The sequence below is a fragment of the Colletotrichum costaricense genome (assembly GCF_030867565.1).
Source record: "Colletotrichum costaricense strain IMI 309622 chromosome Unknown Scaffold_1.1, whole genome shotgun sequence".
NCBI lineage: Eukaryota > Fungi > Ascomycota > Sordariomycetes > Glomerellales > Glomerellaceae > Colletotrichum > Colletotrichum costaricense.
Genome location: NW_026848230.1, coordinates 445097 through 460889, shown reverse-complemented (window position 1 = coordinate 460889; position 15793 = coordinate 445097). Strand labels below are relative to the sequence as shown.

General features: G+C 51.2%; 6 protein-coding genes across 6 annotated transcripts; 4 read left to right on the top strand and 2 right to left on the bottom strand.

The window, feature by feature from the left end:
* Positions 1-224: 224 nt before the first annotated feature.
* CCOS01_00178 (uncharacterized protein) lies at positions 225-1693 on the top strand (the record flags this gene model as incomplete). Its single annotated transcript, XM_060448375.1, has 6 exons — positions 225-540; positions 598-710; positions 766-884; positions 953-982; positions 1038-1515; positions 1568-1693. 6 exons carry the CDS (start codon positions 225-227, stop codon positions 1691-1693), a joined length of 1182 nt encoding a protein of 393 aa, XP_060319813.1.
* A 307-nt stretch (positions 1694-2000) lies between these two features.
* Positions 2001-3859, bottom strand: CCOS01_00177 (cysteine synthase K/M:Cysteine synthase B; the record flags this gene model as incomplete). Its single annotated transcript, XM_060448374.1, has 4 exons — positions 2001-2600; positions 2659-3222; positions 3278-3401; positions 3474-3859. The coding sequence occupies 4 exons, from the start codon at positions 3857-3859 to the stop codon at positions 2001-2003; spliced, it is 1674 nt and encodes a 557-aa protein (XP_060319812.1).
* A 1198-nt stretch (positions 3860-5057) lies between these two features.
* On the top strand, positions 5058-7322 carry CCOS01_00176 (multidrug resistance protein fnx1; the record flags this gene model as incomplete). The annotated part of the gene is made up of 9 exons (XM_060448373.1): positions 5058-5237; positions 5300-5433; positions 5489-5738; positions 5845-6020; positions 6086-6285; positions 6338-6695; positions 6752-6817; positions 6871-6924; positions 6998-7322. The coding sequence occupies 9 exons, from the start codon at positions 5058-5060 to the stop codon at positions 7320-7322; spliced, it is 1743 nt and encodes a 580-aa protein (XP_060319811.1).
* Positions 7323-10283: 2961 nt separating this feature from the next.
* Positions 10284-11058, top strand: CCOS01_00175 (succinate dehydrogenase cytochrome b subunit; the record flags this gene model as incomplete). The annotated part of the gene is made up of 3 exons (XM_060448372.1): positions 10284-10323; positions 10396-10477; positions 10614-11058. 3 exons carry the CDS (start codon positions 10284-10286, stop codon positions 11056-11058), a joined length of 567 nt encoding a protein of 188 aa, XP_060319810.1.
* A 638-nt stretch (positions 11059-11696) lies between these two features.
* On the bottom strand, positions 11697-13146 carry CCOS01_00174 (TATA box binding protein associated factor; the record flags this gene model as incomplete). The annotated part of the gene is made up of 2 exons (XM_060448371.1): positions 11697-12691; positions 12756-13146. The coding sequence occupies 2 exons, from the start codon at positions 13144-13146 to the stop codon at positions 11697-11699; spliced, it is 1386 nt and encodes a 461-aa protein (XP_060319809.1).
* A 1135-nt stretch (positions 13147-14281) lies between these two features.
* Positions 14282-15427, top strand: CCOS01_00173 (uncharacterized protein; the record flags this gene model as incomplete). Its single annotated transcript, XM_060448370.1, has 3 exons — positions 14282-14304; positions 14362-14869; positions 14930-15427. The coding sequence occupies 3 exons, from the start codon at positions 14282-14284 to the stop codon at positions 15425-15427; spliced, it is 1029 nt and encodes a 342-aa protein (XP_060319808.1).
* Between the last annotated feature and the right edge of the window lie 366 nt (positions 15428-15793).

The window sequence follows — 15793 nt, the reverse complement described above, 5'->3', positions numbered from 1 at the left end:
CCGCCATGACGCCTTTTACTCGACAAACTCATACGTCAGCAAAAGTAAATGCACACTACTTTCGAGATCCCGCCTAATCAAGGCCAATTCATAGATATAAGCACGAATTCTCATCTAGTCCTTGTCGAAATTCAACTGCTGTCATAAATTCCCGGCCAATAATACTCAATAACTCGCCTCAACCAACACCCATTCTAATATCATCTTAGGCTCCGCATACCACCATGTCTAGTCTCCTTCAGCCCGTTGTTGTCGGGAACAAACTCCATCTACCCAATCGCGTGGTTATGGGTTCTATGACACGTAACCGCTGCGTGGATGACTGCAAGCCAGGCGGTGAACAAATTCAGCATTACTCAGAACGAGCGAAACATGGCGCAGGACTTATTATCGCAGAAGGCACTTTCATCGACTGGCAAGGCTGTGATTGGAAGTGGGCACCTCTCATGATCACCGAGGATCATGCGCAAGCATGGAAGAAAGTGACGACGGCTGTACATACGCAGGGTGGGAAGATTTACTTCCAGCCATGGCATCTTGGTGAGTGAAACCACTGGAGACGTAACGACTTGAAGTCCCTAACTTTTGACTATCTAGGTCGCTGCCAAAATGAACAGATTCCTCTTATGCAAGCAAAGAATCATCCGGTTGTTGCACCCTCCAAGATCCCGGCTCGAGGGGGCAAATACCGTGATCTTCCTGGCACTCCGGTATAAGTCTCACGACGTTCTAGAAACTTCTATTGACTAATCTACTTTGTTTCAGGGGCACACTCATAACATCACTGAAATTGAAAATCCGCGCGACTTCGTCAACATGTATCGACACTCTGCCATCCTCGCTAAAAGGGCAGGTTTCGACGGTATTGAGCTCTTAGCTCAAGGGTAAGCGCCGGCGTAGTCATGGCACGATACCTCGCTGAATATGATGAAGATCACTGACACATGCGCAGCGGATATCTTCCCCAACAGTTTCTCAACTCGTAAGTGCCCCTGCCCACTGTTTTTCATTGTGGTATCACGCTGACATAGCGAAAGACGCGCGAACATCCGCACCGATGCGTACGGCGGCTCTGTCGTGAACCGGTGCCGATTCATCCTGGAGGTGTCGGATGTTCTGGCCGAAGTGTTCGGTTCCGAGTTCGTCTGTATTAAACTCTGTCCGACAGATCAGACAAATGACTCTGTCGTGACTTATGAAGAGATGAAGGATGTTTATACCCACCTTATCAAAGAGCTTGTCAAAAGGCGGATTGGCATCATCAATCTTTCGCGGCGCGGTGCAAATCACAATACAGGAACAGGAGATTTCTTTGGGAACACTACACGGCCGGATGGCTTCCCTTTACCACTGGGTTACGATCCGGTTATTGACTTCGGACCTTTAGTCAAGTTTTCCGGAAGTCCTTCTATGCTTATGGCCAACTACGATTATACAGTCGACGAGGCGAATCGTCTGGTAGAAGAAGGCAAATTGGATTTGATCACGTTTGGCCGGCCCTTCATTTACAACCCAGTGAGTGTCTGATTCAGCGTGAATTCCAGGCTCCATTCTGACTTTGTCACAGGATGTCATCTTTCGAATTCAACATAGCATTCCTTTTGCAGAGAACAATCGAGGCAATAACGTTCATTACGGACCATTTGAGGAACCAAATCAAAACTATAATGATTGGCCCATTGCTGCTGCTTAGGCATCTTTGTGTTTCTGCAGGCTGTACTAGTAATCCTGAGAGCTATGATCACTTGGTGGGGAAGTTTTACGAATTACGCATACAAACATGGGGGAAGGGATCTCGAGGTTTACTAGGTAGTCGTCGGAATACATCGGAGCAAATTTGGTGTGGTCAGAGATTCGATGTTCGTTTTACCAAAATGCTAATGCTCAAGCGTTATGCCCCTTTTTCAATTGACCCCTCCGGCCTTTGTTCATGTAAATATTTCAGACCATCATTTCGTGTCTTCATCAAGGTAATAGCAAATCATGAATACGCCTCTGTCTCACGCCAGCTGGAGATACGACTGGCGATGACCAACCAATTCTTCAACGCTCGAGGTGGCGGGCATATCTTTGGAACAACCCCCCGATGTAGCTTTGGTAGTTCTCTCAAGCTCTTTCAAAGCACGGAAGCCTCCTCGAACACTATCAGCCTCAAAGCCCTTTGCACGCAGGACACTGGTCGCTACCCTGGCGCTGTCTCCGTCGTAGCACAACACTAGAATAGGCTTCTGTCGATATTGTTCCAACTCGTTGCCGACGTCTTTGTTCGAGTCAAATGTCGTCTCAAGCTTGAGCCATAGTTGTTCCAGAACCTTTGAGTCGGAGAACGGTTTCCAGTCACTGGACTCGACGATCGGAATATTTTCGGAACCTGCGACATGGTGCATCTGGTAGTCTTCGGATTGTCTCAGATCGAGAATGATCGTGTTTGGAAGGCGGGGGATAAGTGCAGCACTACTCGTATCGACATAGCGTGGTGTACTCGGCAAATGGGTTTCGTTGGTCCGGATAGCATCTGCAGACGGAATTTGCATGAAGACTTCAGTCGCAGTCTTTTCCCATGCCTCATCATAGCGGTGAAGGTCAACCTTTGTAAGGTTCTAAGAGAAAGGTCAGTCTTCTATTTGAGTATATCATGGGAAATGGGATCGTCCATACCTCGTTGTGGATTGCAGGGAAATGCTCAGGTCCCAATTTCGCAAAGTACTCATCGATGTACTGGTAAGGCAAATCGCAGCAGACAAAAACGCAGTGGATCTCGCCAGAATCGTCGGCCAGTTCATTCAGATTGCCGGCCGCGATACGCTTATCAAGGAACTGGTAAAGGCCTTGCAGGTTGAAACCTGAAGACGGACCGGCGATGAGGCCTTGTCTGCACAGGTCCAGCGAGAGCGAATAGGAGTGTTGAGAACCGACATGCTCAACGTGGTCGACTGCGGATCTCCATGGAAACTCTACTGGTTGAAGAAGAGCGTAGGATCGGGGGCCAGGAACACGATCGCCAGGCGCGGTGCAGACACCCAGCCGGTATACTGACGGCTTAGCCTGCTTGAAGTAGGTTCCAAGACCAGTTAGAGTGCCTATTAGTATGTTAGGCGTTGTCGACGAGACGGAGTTGACATCTTTCCTACCAGAAGTACCCATTCCTGCGCAAATGAGAGAAATCTGGGGCAGTTGCTTGAAGATTTGGGGTCCAGTCCACCGCACATGAGACTTCCAATTCTACCAAAATTTGTCAGTGCCTCCTCATCACTGATAGGCGCTAGGTTGCACCTACATCGTCATTTTCGTATTGGTTTGGGTTGAGCGCAGTGCCCTTATCGCTGCCCATGTTTCTTGCGGCACAAATGCCTCCTCGTGGGTCCAGAGGCTCAGGTTGAGAAGGGCCACCAAACAGGGTACTAACGATCAAGTAGTCAGCTATGCTGTTCATGGATCACCGAGCACCTAATGATAGAGGCAGAATATCTTACATGTCCAGTCCGAAGAACTGCATCAACCTCAACTTCGCTTGACTAGTCTTGTTGCTGAGAAAGGCCCGCACATCTGGCACACCGTAGTAGACTCTGGAAGCCAATGACATAGAGATGACCGTCGAGCCGGAACTGTACTCGACGATGGTCTCTGTCTTTCCTGGTACAACCCCATTCTGGAGCAGATTGAGTGCTGGCATAGCCTTGACGTTATTCGCAGGATGCATCGACATCATCTTGGCATAAATCCGGACGCCATGCTGACGATAGGGGTTCAAGGCTTCAGGTACCTCGACTAGTGGCAGCGGCGGGGCAACATCAGGATCGAAGTAGTTCCTGACGGAATCTGGCCCTGTATAGACATTTAAGTGATTGGGTTGGGCCATTACTTCTGATTTTCCTTCGGAGGACTTTGGGAAGAATTATGAAACAAAGAAGGGTGATATCGAACGGCACTGATTATCAGATGGTCTCATTATCGGAGACTGCGAGTGCTACTTTATAGTCTCTATTGCTCTCGGACTACCTGACCCATCGTCTGAGGGGTCAATGGAAGAGAGAAATAACTCAGCTATACAGCTCAAGTTATGATTCGACAGCATCGCTTGATCATCCTCCCAGGCGCGGCCACTCTTACACGCCGCGTATACCTGCGGTCAGTGGACCGTCATCTGGCAATGTAACTCTGCTGTGACATTTTTAGAGGGTAACCATGAAATCAAGACGCATGAAACTCAGCCTGTCAGTAATGTCGGGCATCCTTTCTGCTCGTTTCCATCCCACGTTCCCGACCATTCTCCAATAATGACGGACGTCGACAACCTTCAGAGCCTATGCTAACGCGATGCCCCTGTCAACATTGGTCAACACCACACTAAAGAAAGCCGATCGACACGAGTCATCAAGGTTATTCACGTTTGCTGACACCAGGTATGTTTGTCATAAAGGTACCTTGTGAGACAGGCAATATCTTGCGTCCTGCAAGGGCATACGTAACGACATCGTGTCGATCATCCTCCTGGGGAGTAACAACAGACCCCAAGAGACAATTAAAGAAAGTCGTAATCCGGCTCAAAGGTGCCGTGCTGAATGGATCCAAAACCGTTGCGCTTCGACGATATATAAGGAGAGCTCAATTGCGAAGTTTTGGGGGAGTCAGTTTGCGCTCGTTTCCCCAAGTTGAGCATGTTTCGCGGGAGCATCCAGCCAATCCACAAGGGTTCTCGTTGCCAAGCCCATCCCTGTCGGACGGGGTCAGATCGTCAGATGTCCGCGCAAGGGGTCTGTTTCCACCGGACCACTTACCGTCACGATAGTCTTGGAAACAAGCAGTAGTCACAACTTGGCATTCGGCAGTATAGAAACACAGATCAGGGGTTCTCGTGTTTAACAACGCACTGATGCGACTTTGGGCATGTCGCCATTTACCCTGATGGCCGGGGGTTCGGTCTCCGATCCTACGAACAGCCGAAGCCGGGAGCTTTCTTCCTAGTCTAGTTGCTTGCATCTTTTGAGCTGCGCGCACGCAGCCACATTTTCTTCTTTCCTTCTTGAGTAAGTCGATGCTTACGCTCTATCTTCAACATGGCTGCTCCGAACGAAAAGACGAGTGGCATCCTAACTGAAGCTGCTCCTGATGCTCCAGCAGTTGGACAGCCTACAGCTGGGCCCAGCCCAGAGTTGGCGAATAACTTCGAAGATGAAAAACCTACGCATGAATTCAACGAACAGACGAACTATGTCCGTCCAAGGACTATTATCACAGTAAGTTAGGTTGTAGTTCAAACGGATTTGAACACTTTCTGAGGCTAATCATCACTTTCCAGATCTTCCTGGCTTGCGCCAGCGTGGATCTCGTCGCCCTCATGGACCAGACCACGCTCGCAGCTAGTCTCAATATCATCGGCAACTCTCTCAATGCCAGTAATCAGACAGCGTGGATTGCCAGCGGTTACTTCATGTATGTACAAGCGATCATCTATCGCGGTAGCAAGGTAGCTAATTGATTCAACCAGAACATCCACTGTCGGCCAGCTCCTCTACGGACGGCTGTCGGATATTTGGTCGCGGAAAGTAATCCTACTCATTGGCTTGGCGATCTTCTTCACCGGATCTCTCGCCAGTTCAGTCTCAAATACTGGGACCCAACTCATCGTCTTCCGAGCTTGGACGGGTATCGGAGGCGGCGGTTTGATGACCGTCGCTCAAATGATCGTGAGCGATGTGGTGCCGCTCAGGGAAAGGGGCAAGTATCAGGGCATCTTGGTAAGTCTTTCGCTACCTAGGTGGTCATGAGCTTGAGTGAGAATATTATTGTTCCACAGGCCACGACTATCACTGTTACTCTCTGCAATTGCTGACACTATTGAAGGGTTCTGTAGTTGCTATTGCAAATGGAATAGGGCCAGTCATCGGCGGAGCTCTTGCTTCCCAGTCCAAAGACTCATGGAGATGGATCTTCCGACTCAACATGCCACTCACTCTTCTATGTACACTCTGCGTCATCTTTTTCATGCCGCTTAGGAAGGTGGAAGGCAACTGGAAACTGTGTGTACCTATTCCTATCCGAACGTAACCTGTTGAATCCGAGACATTGCTAACATAATGCCCAGCAAGCTCAAAGCTGTCGACTTTGTTGGAAGCTTCCTTGCTTTGGCTGGAACAACCGTACTCATGCTCGGCTTGACGTGGGGTGGGGGTGACCATCCGTGGAACTCAGCGCACGTCATTGCCACTCTCGTAGTGGGATTCTTCGTCTGTATCGGCTTCATCCTGTGGCAGTGGAAAGGCGCCAAGTTTCCTCTCGTGCCATGTGAGTTGAGACCATTGACTGTCGAGAGGTTGAAACTGATCGAGGCCTCTAGTACACATTTTCAAGTCGAAGATCGCGAATGGCGCATGTATCACCATGGCAATCAACGGATGGAACTTTGTCGTCCAGGTCTATTACATCCCCGCCTTCTACCAACTAGCCTACGGGTACTCGGCAACGAAGTCCGGCGCCATGCTTCTCCCAGTCACTTTGACGCAGACGCTTTTCAGCACGTTGGCAGGTCTCGTAGTACACAAGGTCGGGCGCTACCGAGAGTGCATCCTGCTGGGTTGGGTGATGTGGGCCGTAGGCATCGGTTTGATGTCGACACTCGACGAGTTTTCAAGCGTGGGGAAGCAAGTTGGATACTCGCTACTTGTTGGTGCAGGCGTTGGCAATACATTACAGCCGTAAGTGAAAAAGCCCGTTTCGAATCACTGAGTCAAGCTAATTGACGCGCCTTCAGGGCACTGATCGCGATCCAGGCCGGTGTGAGTAGAAGGGACATGGCTGTGGTTACCTCGTTCAGGAAGTAAGCCATCTTCATATCGTTCCTTGTGGTAAGAGATGACTGACAATGTATAGCTTTATACGTAATTTCGGAAGCACTATTGGGCTTGCCATCTCCGGGACCATCATGTGAGTCTACACATTCTTCCGACTCCACAAGTACCCACGATATCCTCCAGCATAACTGACTTATGCTTTGCAGCAATAATATCCTGGCAAGCAATATAGCTAGCCTTGGGCTGGGAGATGACGAGTCTCGGAAGCTGCTCGCAAATCCTCAGCAAGTGCTGTCCAGCCTCCCTCAAGCCGAGGCACAAAGGCTAAGGGCTGCAATCTTGCCTGGCTACAGAAGGGCATTTCGTATCATCTTCCTGGTCATGGCAGGGCTTGCGGCCGTCGCATTCTTTGTAGCGTTCTTCTTGATGCCACAAGTAGAATTGAGCAGGCCTGACGATGCCAAGTTGAAGGAGGAGGCCCGTGGAAAGGATGACAAAACGCCAGTCGATGAGACGGAAACAAAGGCTTGAAAGTTTCTGTAATTTCTAAAAAGTGAACAGACAACGAGGCAAAGACTTCATGTCGAGTATTTGCCAATGGTCTGCATCCGCTCCCTTGGACTCGAAATTCCAGAGCTGTTCCCAACAGTAATGCAATGATACGCTCGCTCTAGATTCAGATCCTCACATCTGTCATACACCCTGGAATCCAAACATACAAGCTTCGAAAACATCTCTCTCACAATCGCGCTTATTTGCACTTCTGGCCGCAGTGGACGTGAGGGTAGTCATCGGGGCAAGTGCACCTGAGCCATAGGAACTTATCCTTGCATCTTCCCATTGTGCAGGCACCGTTGTCGTCTGTGCAAGCAGTTCCCGCGGACGAAAATGTGAAGGGTTGACAGCTCTTGGTGATTGCCGTGACAGTACCGGCTGCGTAAAGTCCGGTGAGGATGAGAGACAGCTTCATCTTCTGTCTTCAGGTCAGTACAGCATACTGTGGAAAGTTATACCTCTTGGCGGATGACCTACAGAAAAGATATTGGGTCAAAATCGACGGTTTATGAGACTGTTTGAAGAGGTGATGTAAGGTTGACAGGCAGTGTAAACTCATAGCCCCAAGGAGACGCCTTTATTTAAATGCGTAGTGAGACTCACGTTACCAGATGTTAGCACCCAAGGTTTTCGGTCATTAATTTGCTGAGTCCAAGTCAGAGAAACTCTGTTTATACGAGTTGTCGTGATCGGACTCATGCCATGGTCATTTCAGCTGTTCCCACCGTTGTCACTAACCAGGTCCCAGGTTGTCAACGACTGGTCTTGTGGACCCATCTGGCGTTATGCTTCATCAGAGAGTGCGGGCTATCCGTACCATGATTCGAGATTATTTCGTCAATTGACAGAAATGTACATGTCGCCCAGCCCAAAACCGACGTTAACTGAATTAAGCCGGTTGCGAAACATGCTCAGTCATACAAGCTTCCTTCGGTAGGCTTGTGAACCGGGCTATTTCCTTCTGATGCGTGGGCACTTTCTCGCAACATTGAAATATCGACAAGGAGCGATCGGGGGATCAGTTGTAGGGTCCGCTGTAATGGTCTGTACCTACAGCAGAGCACCAGCTGCCACCGCACGGCGTAAGTTGCCGAAATCTGGTAACGCAACCCATCAATTGACGGCACCAGAGTCTTTGCGTCTGTGGTCCAGCTGGTCGCTCTGACTCGCTCACGGTACCAAAAACAGCTAAATATCGTATTCCCTGAAGATCGCTCTGTTTCGCACAGTTCATCATTACTCCTGATCTTTATGAGAGATTGATGTAAGACGTAGGCATCTCCATAGACCCAAACCTTATTGTCCGCGTTACCGGTTGCGCGGCGCCATCTTCGGCACTGCCGATAGGACAACCTCTACTCATGCCGCAAGTCAACACGATCGATCACTCAGTGTAGCGTATTAACCACAATCCAATACTTGGAAGAATTGAATGAAGCCCCAAGCGAAGGGAAGTTGCACAGGCCACAACTCTAGGGGCTCAGTTACATATCGCCTGGATATAGGTTGATGTAAAGCCCATATTAAGCCAACGCGGGCCGCAAACTCAGTTAGACCATCGTCCCTCGAAGCTTATTCTTATTAACTCCTGACTTAAGCTACTGGCCAAAGATGTGAGGCTGACGGAACTGCCACTACGACTTGGTAGTGCCCCTACCTGGGAAAAGTCCGAGACCGACGGTCCTACATGTCAATGATTATCCATATTACACCGAGATCAGAAATGGGGGAGTATTCACGTGAAGTTGAGACGACGGGAAAGCCATGACAAGAAGAAGGAAGCCATCACCAATGATAGCTGGCCTCTTTGAAGAATTGAAGAAATACTCCTCAATTTGGGCTTACTCCAACGCATGTAGACGTGCAAGGCATTCAACGAAATAAAATATGTCGAGACCACTATATGGTAGCCAGACTGATGATCGATAGGTTCATGCTTTTTGCTCAGCATGCCCTCTGGTGGGTGGCAACGCGGAACAGCACCTGCAGCATGTCTCTAACGACATCGAGATCGGTAGCGCCTGGTCTTGGAGGTACGAAAGCCTTCCTGACTTCATGAGGCAGGCGCAGTTATCCGCTTCAGCAGTAAAAGGGTAGATTGACCTCATGGAAATCGACGATGATGAGGCCCCGAGCAGGAGCTGCTGCCGAAAAGGACCAATTCAACACCGATGAACTCAATTAAGGAAGACAAGCGCGTACGGCATGCCCTCACAAGACCACAGAAACATCACGTCAAGGACAGAAGTATGTAGATGCCTATAAATGAAACGGTTTCTAGACGGTGCAAACCAGAACCCGAGATCAACGAAGGATCCAATCCCAGTATTACTCTCCAACCACCCACAACCCAAGGGTTTTACCAGCAGCGCCTTTCATGGGTGAACCATTCTCTCCCAAGGGAGTGAAGGCCACCATTAGTTATGCTGCGGCGGGCGGCCGTTGCTATCTGAGGAGAGAAAAAGGGAAAAGTGAGAGGAAAACACGCGCAAGGTCGACGCGGTTTTGTGTGCCACGAGAGAATTTTCCAGGCTGGTCTGTGCGGGAGGTGGTGCTTAGCTAATGATGGCCGAGTGGGTCCTGTCCTTACCCTGAGGTTCTCGTCTAAGCTTTTTTCCGGTCAGCGCCCAGCGAGGTTCCTGTCCCTTTGCGGCGAAGATCACGTGGTCACGAAAGCTTAGGAAGTGGTCTGCGCTGATTGGTCAACGGGTAGCCGAAAAGCCGAGGGGATTCCCGTGCTTCGCTTCAATCGGAGAGTCCAGCGATCCAAGGTGCAGAGTCTCCAATTTATTCTTCTTTGGTGCAAGGAGCTTGACATCAACACCCTCAAACCCCCGACGACTCGAATCCCCTCCGCCTGCGGCCGAATTCCCAACGCGCCCTCCCCGATTTCGAAATCGTACCGATCACCAAGTAATCACGCTTTATACCGACACAATGATTGCGCAAAGGGTGGGCGTGTCGGCCATGCGCCGAGGTTCGTTTACATCATCGATGCCCCGAATGGATCAGAGGACAATGGAAGACTGACGAGAGATACAATCGACAGCGGCAGCGAAGCCCTCCGTTTTCTTCAACCAGCAGATCCCCAAGATCGTTGCTTCACAAAGCATGTCGACGAGCCAGTCTCGGTACGCAATTGGCCTTCCCACGTCTCCCCTTTGCCTTTGAAGCACATGCTTCCGACTATTCCCTCACAAACGAGTCAAACACCCAGACACTCGATAAACCAGTATCAAATCCTAACATGATCTACCATCGTCACAGTCCCGTCGCAACCACCAAGCTCACCCCCCAAGATGGCCTCGAGCTCCTCGCAAAGCAGCGCCTCAGCCGCCCCATCTCCCCGCACCTGACAATCTACAAGATGGAGCAGACCTGGTTCGGCGCCTCCATTTGGACCCGTATCACCGGCGGCGGTCTCTCAGCCGCCTTCTACGTCTACTTTGGCACCTACCTCGTCGCGCCCCTCCTCGGATGGCACGTCGAGAGTCAATCCCTCATCGCTGCTTTCGGTGCCCTCCCGCTCGCCGCGAAGGGTGGCCTTAAGTTCCTTGTCGCCTGGCCCTTCACCTTCCACTTCTTCAACGGCATCCGCCACTTGACCTACGATTTTGCTCTCGGCTTCGCCAAGCCTGAGATTGTCAAGTGGGGCTGGGTTATCTGGTCCAGCTCGCTCGTTGCGGCTGTCGGCCTCGCCTTTGCGTGGTAAATTGAGAAGGAAGTTGGGGGTCAGGGAGCGCCAAAAGGATCAGTAGATGTGGTGGCACGTGGTAATCGGGTACAGGGACGCGGCAAGGAGACGACGGCTGGTCATAAGGACTGAAGGGGGACGAGAGGAAGACGAAGAGTGATGGGAGATTTGGGGGGTAACCTGGAGTTTTATTGGTTGGCGCCTGGAAATTGCTAGGCGTTCGGCCTCCCTAAGCTTAAAGCGAGAGGGATTGTATAGACTGAAAGCTGTAAAACGAATTCCCTTGAGTAACAAGCATGTTAATCAATTGTTCCAACCATATTGTGTGGTCTTTCACTGAGTGTTGGCTGCAAACTCTCTTTCCTCGGGGACATCATAAAATGGAAGAGCATACCAAGCTTGTATCCACGTTCAGGGCAAGATTCGCGCCGGGACAGAATGGTATCAGCAGAGTGGATCAAATTAACATCATCGTCAGCCTCTCTTACGGACTATAAAACACAGGCATTATTCGAGGGACAGTGAATAAATCATGGGTTAACTGCCAGACGCCAAGGGTCTCAATTTATGTGGTATGCCTCCCTAAAACCATGTTTTGCCCTGCCTGATCCAAACGCCGTTACGCCTTCCAAAGATCGTCACCACTAGCCGGACTGCTACTCGATATTCCTAGCATCCAAGACGTGTTTGATCAGTCTCCGGTTGCCTAGACTATTCAGCCGCTCTCCGAGGATGGGCCCGACGAACTCGTTGAGTTCAGCAGCATAGCTATTGGCGCTTCCGTTTATGCCATTGACGGTTGTTCTGTCGTCCTCAATCATTGTAGCAATGGCTTTGAGAATTCCACCGACGAGCATCTCAAACTCGATGCTCTCGCCCTTGTCCTTGAGGGGCTGCAGAATGTTATCGTTGTAGGCCCTCAGGCATTTGAGGACCAAAACCCGCACCGCCTCGGGGCCACCAGCGGAGGCAACGCCCGTGATGGCACCAAAGTGCGTCGAGGGCGGCTTATCGGGGTCCATGAAGAACTTCAAGCATGTGCGCACCAACTTGGGCCGTAGCAGATTATTCGAGGCAGCGTACTTGCGCGCAATCTGGCCAAGGAGCGACGCGGAGAATTCCCTAAGCTGGTATTGCTCACGCATGGCGTCCGCACCATCCTCGGCACCGATTTTACGGCTAAGGATGCACGTGAGCACAGGGGAGGCGATGGAGTTGGCGTAGGGGTCAAGGTAGAGCTTGGTGTTTGCGATGAGGGCGGCCGTAAGCTCCATGGCCTGGCGAAGTGTGAAGACGTCGTCGAGACGGTGGGTGACCTGGTTCGCGACGAAGTTTATAAAGTAAGGGATCAGCTGGTGCAGACCCGGATCGTCGCGAACGGATTCGAGGGCCGCCTGACGAAGGCGCACCACCTCTTCGTCGGGATTGTCATCAAGGACGGCGTTTTGAACCTTTTCGAAGTAGAGGATGAGTTCCTTGGATACGACGTGCTTCACGGCGGGACGGAAGGAGAGATTGTCGTTGCCGGCGAGGGCAGCGAGAGCAGGGTTAGCACCCTGGCCCTTTGGTACGAGTTCTTGACTTCGTGATTCGGCCGTGGTGGGGTTCTGCGGGATGGAGGGTTGGACGCCCTCGATGGCGAGCCAGTGTGCTAGAAATACAGCAATTAGCAGACGATACATTAGAGACAAACTAAAGAAGATGAAGTGACATACCCGTAAAGCTCATATCACGCGGCACTTTGGGCAGAGGAGCGTTGATGAGCTTCTCAAAGTCGACCTCCTCGTCTTCGAGGTAAAAGAGCGGTTGCCCGGGTCCCAAGCTAGCCTCGCCATATCGCAGTGGACGCGTCGAGTCGTATCCGTAGAGAGGCTCAATATTGAGAGCCTTGAGCGCAGTGCTAATGTCGTTGACGGTCAGAGTGGTGCGACGGGAAGCACGCATGAAGCGCAGCGCCTCGACGAGGACTTGTCCGATTCGATACTCGACATCTTGCGTCAGGCAGCGCAATGCATCGTCGTTAAGGTTGGGAATTCCGACGGACTCGGCGACGTCTTTGACATTGTCTGGGTTCCAGAGGAGCTTTGGCGCGTCCTGTTGCGCCATCGCGCCGGTGGTATATAAGTTCAAATGGTGAACGCGACGACGAAGATGCTTGTGGTGGAGGAAGAAGACGAGGCTGAGTGATGGAAACTTGGGGTAGGACGGGGCACGGCTGAGCTAGGGGATGAGCTCGGGACGCCGCAGCGCAGATTCAGCCCACTGCACGGTGGAAGGTGAGATCCTCGGTGTGGGGCCAACAGGAATCGGCAACGGAAGGTGCAGTCAGCAAGTTCTACCTTACAGAAGCATGCAGATACGTAACTCTTCCATTACTGTTCAAATCAGATAGTACCTATTTAGTAGAAATGTATATTTTCTCGCGTAATACTCACCGATCCTGCTTCGTAGAGTGCCTGACTCATATTTATGAATATCTTGATCAAGGGTTGACTGAACGCTATCAGGATGGTGGTGGAAGCATTTACACCACTATTGCTCGTCTCTGGCTTCATCAAGTCAGCCAGAAGACGACCAAGCTTATTGACTTCACATGTCGAGGTCGGCATTGCAGACTTTGCAAGCCTTGCGTACCTGTTTAATACAAACACTCATCCCGTATCTCTGGCGTTCTTGGCACTGTCTGTGATCTTGGATGGGGATATGCCTCGCCTTAATATTGCTGGCTCGACGGTTTCCATAGCTTCCAGGCCTAACGAAGTCAGACATTATGACTTGTCGTAAGGTGCCTCCGGTAAAACAGTTTGTAAGATGATTGACCAAAACTCGCCGAGAGTCAGCCAACTCCCCTAACTCCATGTTCCCCCGATTCTTGTAACTGCGCCGTGTCATGACAAAGAGCGGAACGGCGCTAATGCAATTGGATTATTTTATGGGTCCAGAGCCGGTGCCCGGGCCCCGGAGATGCGGGCAACACCCATGCTGTGATGCCGAGAGCGAACGTGTAAGTCGACGAGAGGGTTGGTTTTTTGGTGTATTCGATTATTTTCCTCTTGGAGCTCTGTGTTGGACTGATAAGTATAAAGGGCTTGCTAGACCATGATGAGAATCCCTTCTCTAAGTCCAGCATTCACAACACTCACACCCTCTTACAACCTCTTACACGCTCAAGAGCTTGTTCTGATCGCCTTCCTCTATCGTTCACGTTACTCTCCACATCAATATCTAGCTTGCTTTCACCATGGAATCTATGAAATATGTGCGGTAGGCTCTCCACATGTTCCAACTGCCCTAAGCAACTGTCTCTAACATTCTCAATAGCGTGGGCAAATCCGGCCTCAAAGTCTCCCAAATCATCCTCGGCTGCATGAGCTTCGGCGACAAGAACTGGCAGCCCTGGCTTCTCGACAAGGACGAGGCCCTCCCCATTCTCAAATACGCCTTTGACCGCGGCATCAACACCTGGGACGTGGCCGACACGTACTCCAATGGCCGCTCAGAGGAAATTGTTGGCGCCGCCATCAAGGAGTACAACATCCCGCGCTCCAAGCTCGTCGTCATGTCCAAATGCTTCCAGTTCGTCGACGAGAACAAGGGGCCCATCGACCCGGCCAACTTGACCAGCAACGAGGGGCCCCGCGTGAACCAGGTCGGCCTATCCAGAAAGCACATCTTCGAGGCCGTGGAACGTAGTGTTGAGCGTCTCGGCACCTACATTGACGTGCTCCAGATCCACAGGATGGATCGCGACGTGCCCCCCGAGGAGATTATGAAGGCCCTTCACGATGTTATTGAGAGTGGCAAGGTCCGCTACATTGGCGCCAGCTCAGTGAGTCTTCGACAAGGACGCTTCTCTCACTGTTCCCTTCCTGTTACTAACAATCAGCAGATGGCCGCCTGGGAATTCCAAATGCTCCAAAACGTAGCAGCCCGCAACGGCTGGCACCAATTCATTTCGATGCAAGGCCTCTACAACCTCCTCTACCGCGAAGAAGAGCGCGAAATGAACGCCTACTGCAACGCCACCGGCGTCGGCCTCTTCCCCTGGTCGCCCCTCGCCGCCGGCGTCCTGACGCACGCGTGGACCGACCGTTCGGACCCGCGCGAGCAAAAGGACCCCTTTTTGCAGATGCTGTTCCGTGGCGCGGAGAACGGCGCCGACAGGGCCATTGTCGGGCGCGTCGAGGAGCTGGCGGGGAAGAAGGGCGTGAGTATGGCGCAGGTTGCGCAGGCGTGGCTTATTTCAAAGGGGTGCATGCCCATTTGCGGTTTGGAGACCAGGGAGAGGATTGATCAGGCCGTGGGCGCTTCAAAGGTCAAGCTGTCTGAGGAGGAGGTCGACTATCTCGAGGAGGTGTACGTTCCGAAGTTGCCCATGCCTTTCTAGGTGTTGCAATTACTGTGGTGCCGCATTTGGGGATAAGTTTTGTCAATCGAGTCAGCTAATTGCCCTTGTCCTGTTCTCTTCAAGATTCATACGTATGGGCAGTATGTAAGTAGGGATGGTCTTTACATGGGATTTACTTTCCCCATACCTACCGAAGTTCCAGAAATTCCATGTAAGTGCAGCAAGTTCCGACGATTGGTAACACAAGAAATTCACAAAGCCCTTCATGCAGGCAGATCCTCACATCTGTCCCGCATCGGCATCGGCAAAATGCACGTCATGCGCCTGAACAGAAGCAGCAGCTCAGCAGGAATTTCCCAACCTGCAAGAGTGACTATCGAGTCTAGCGTCATCATCTAGACAATG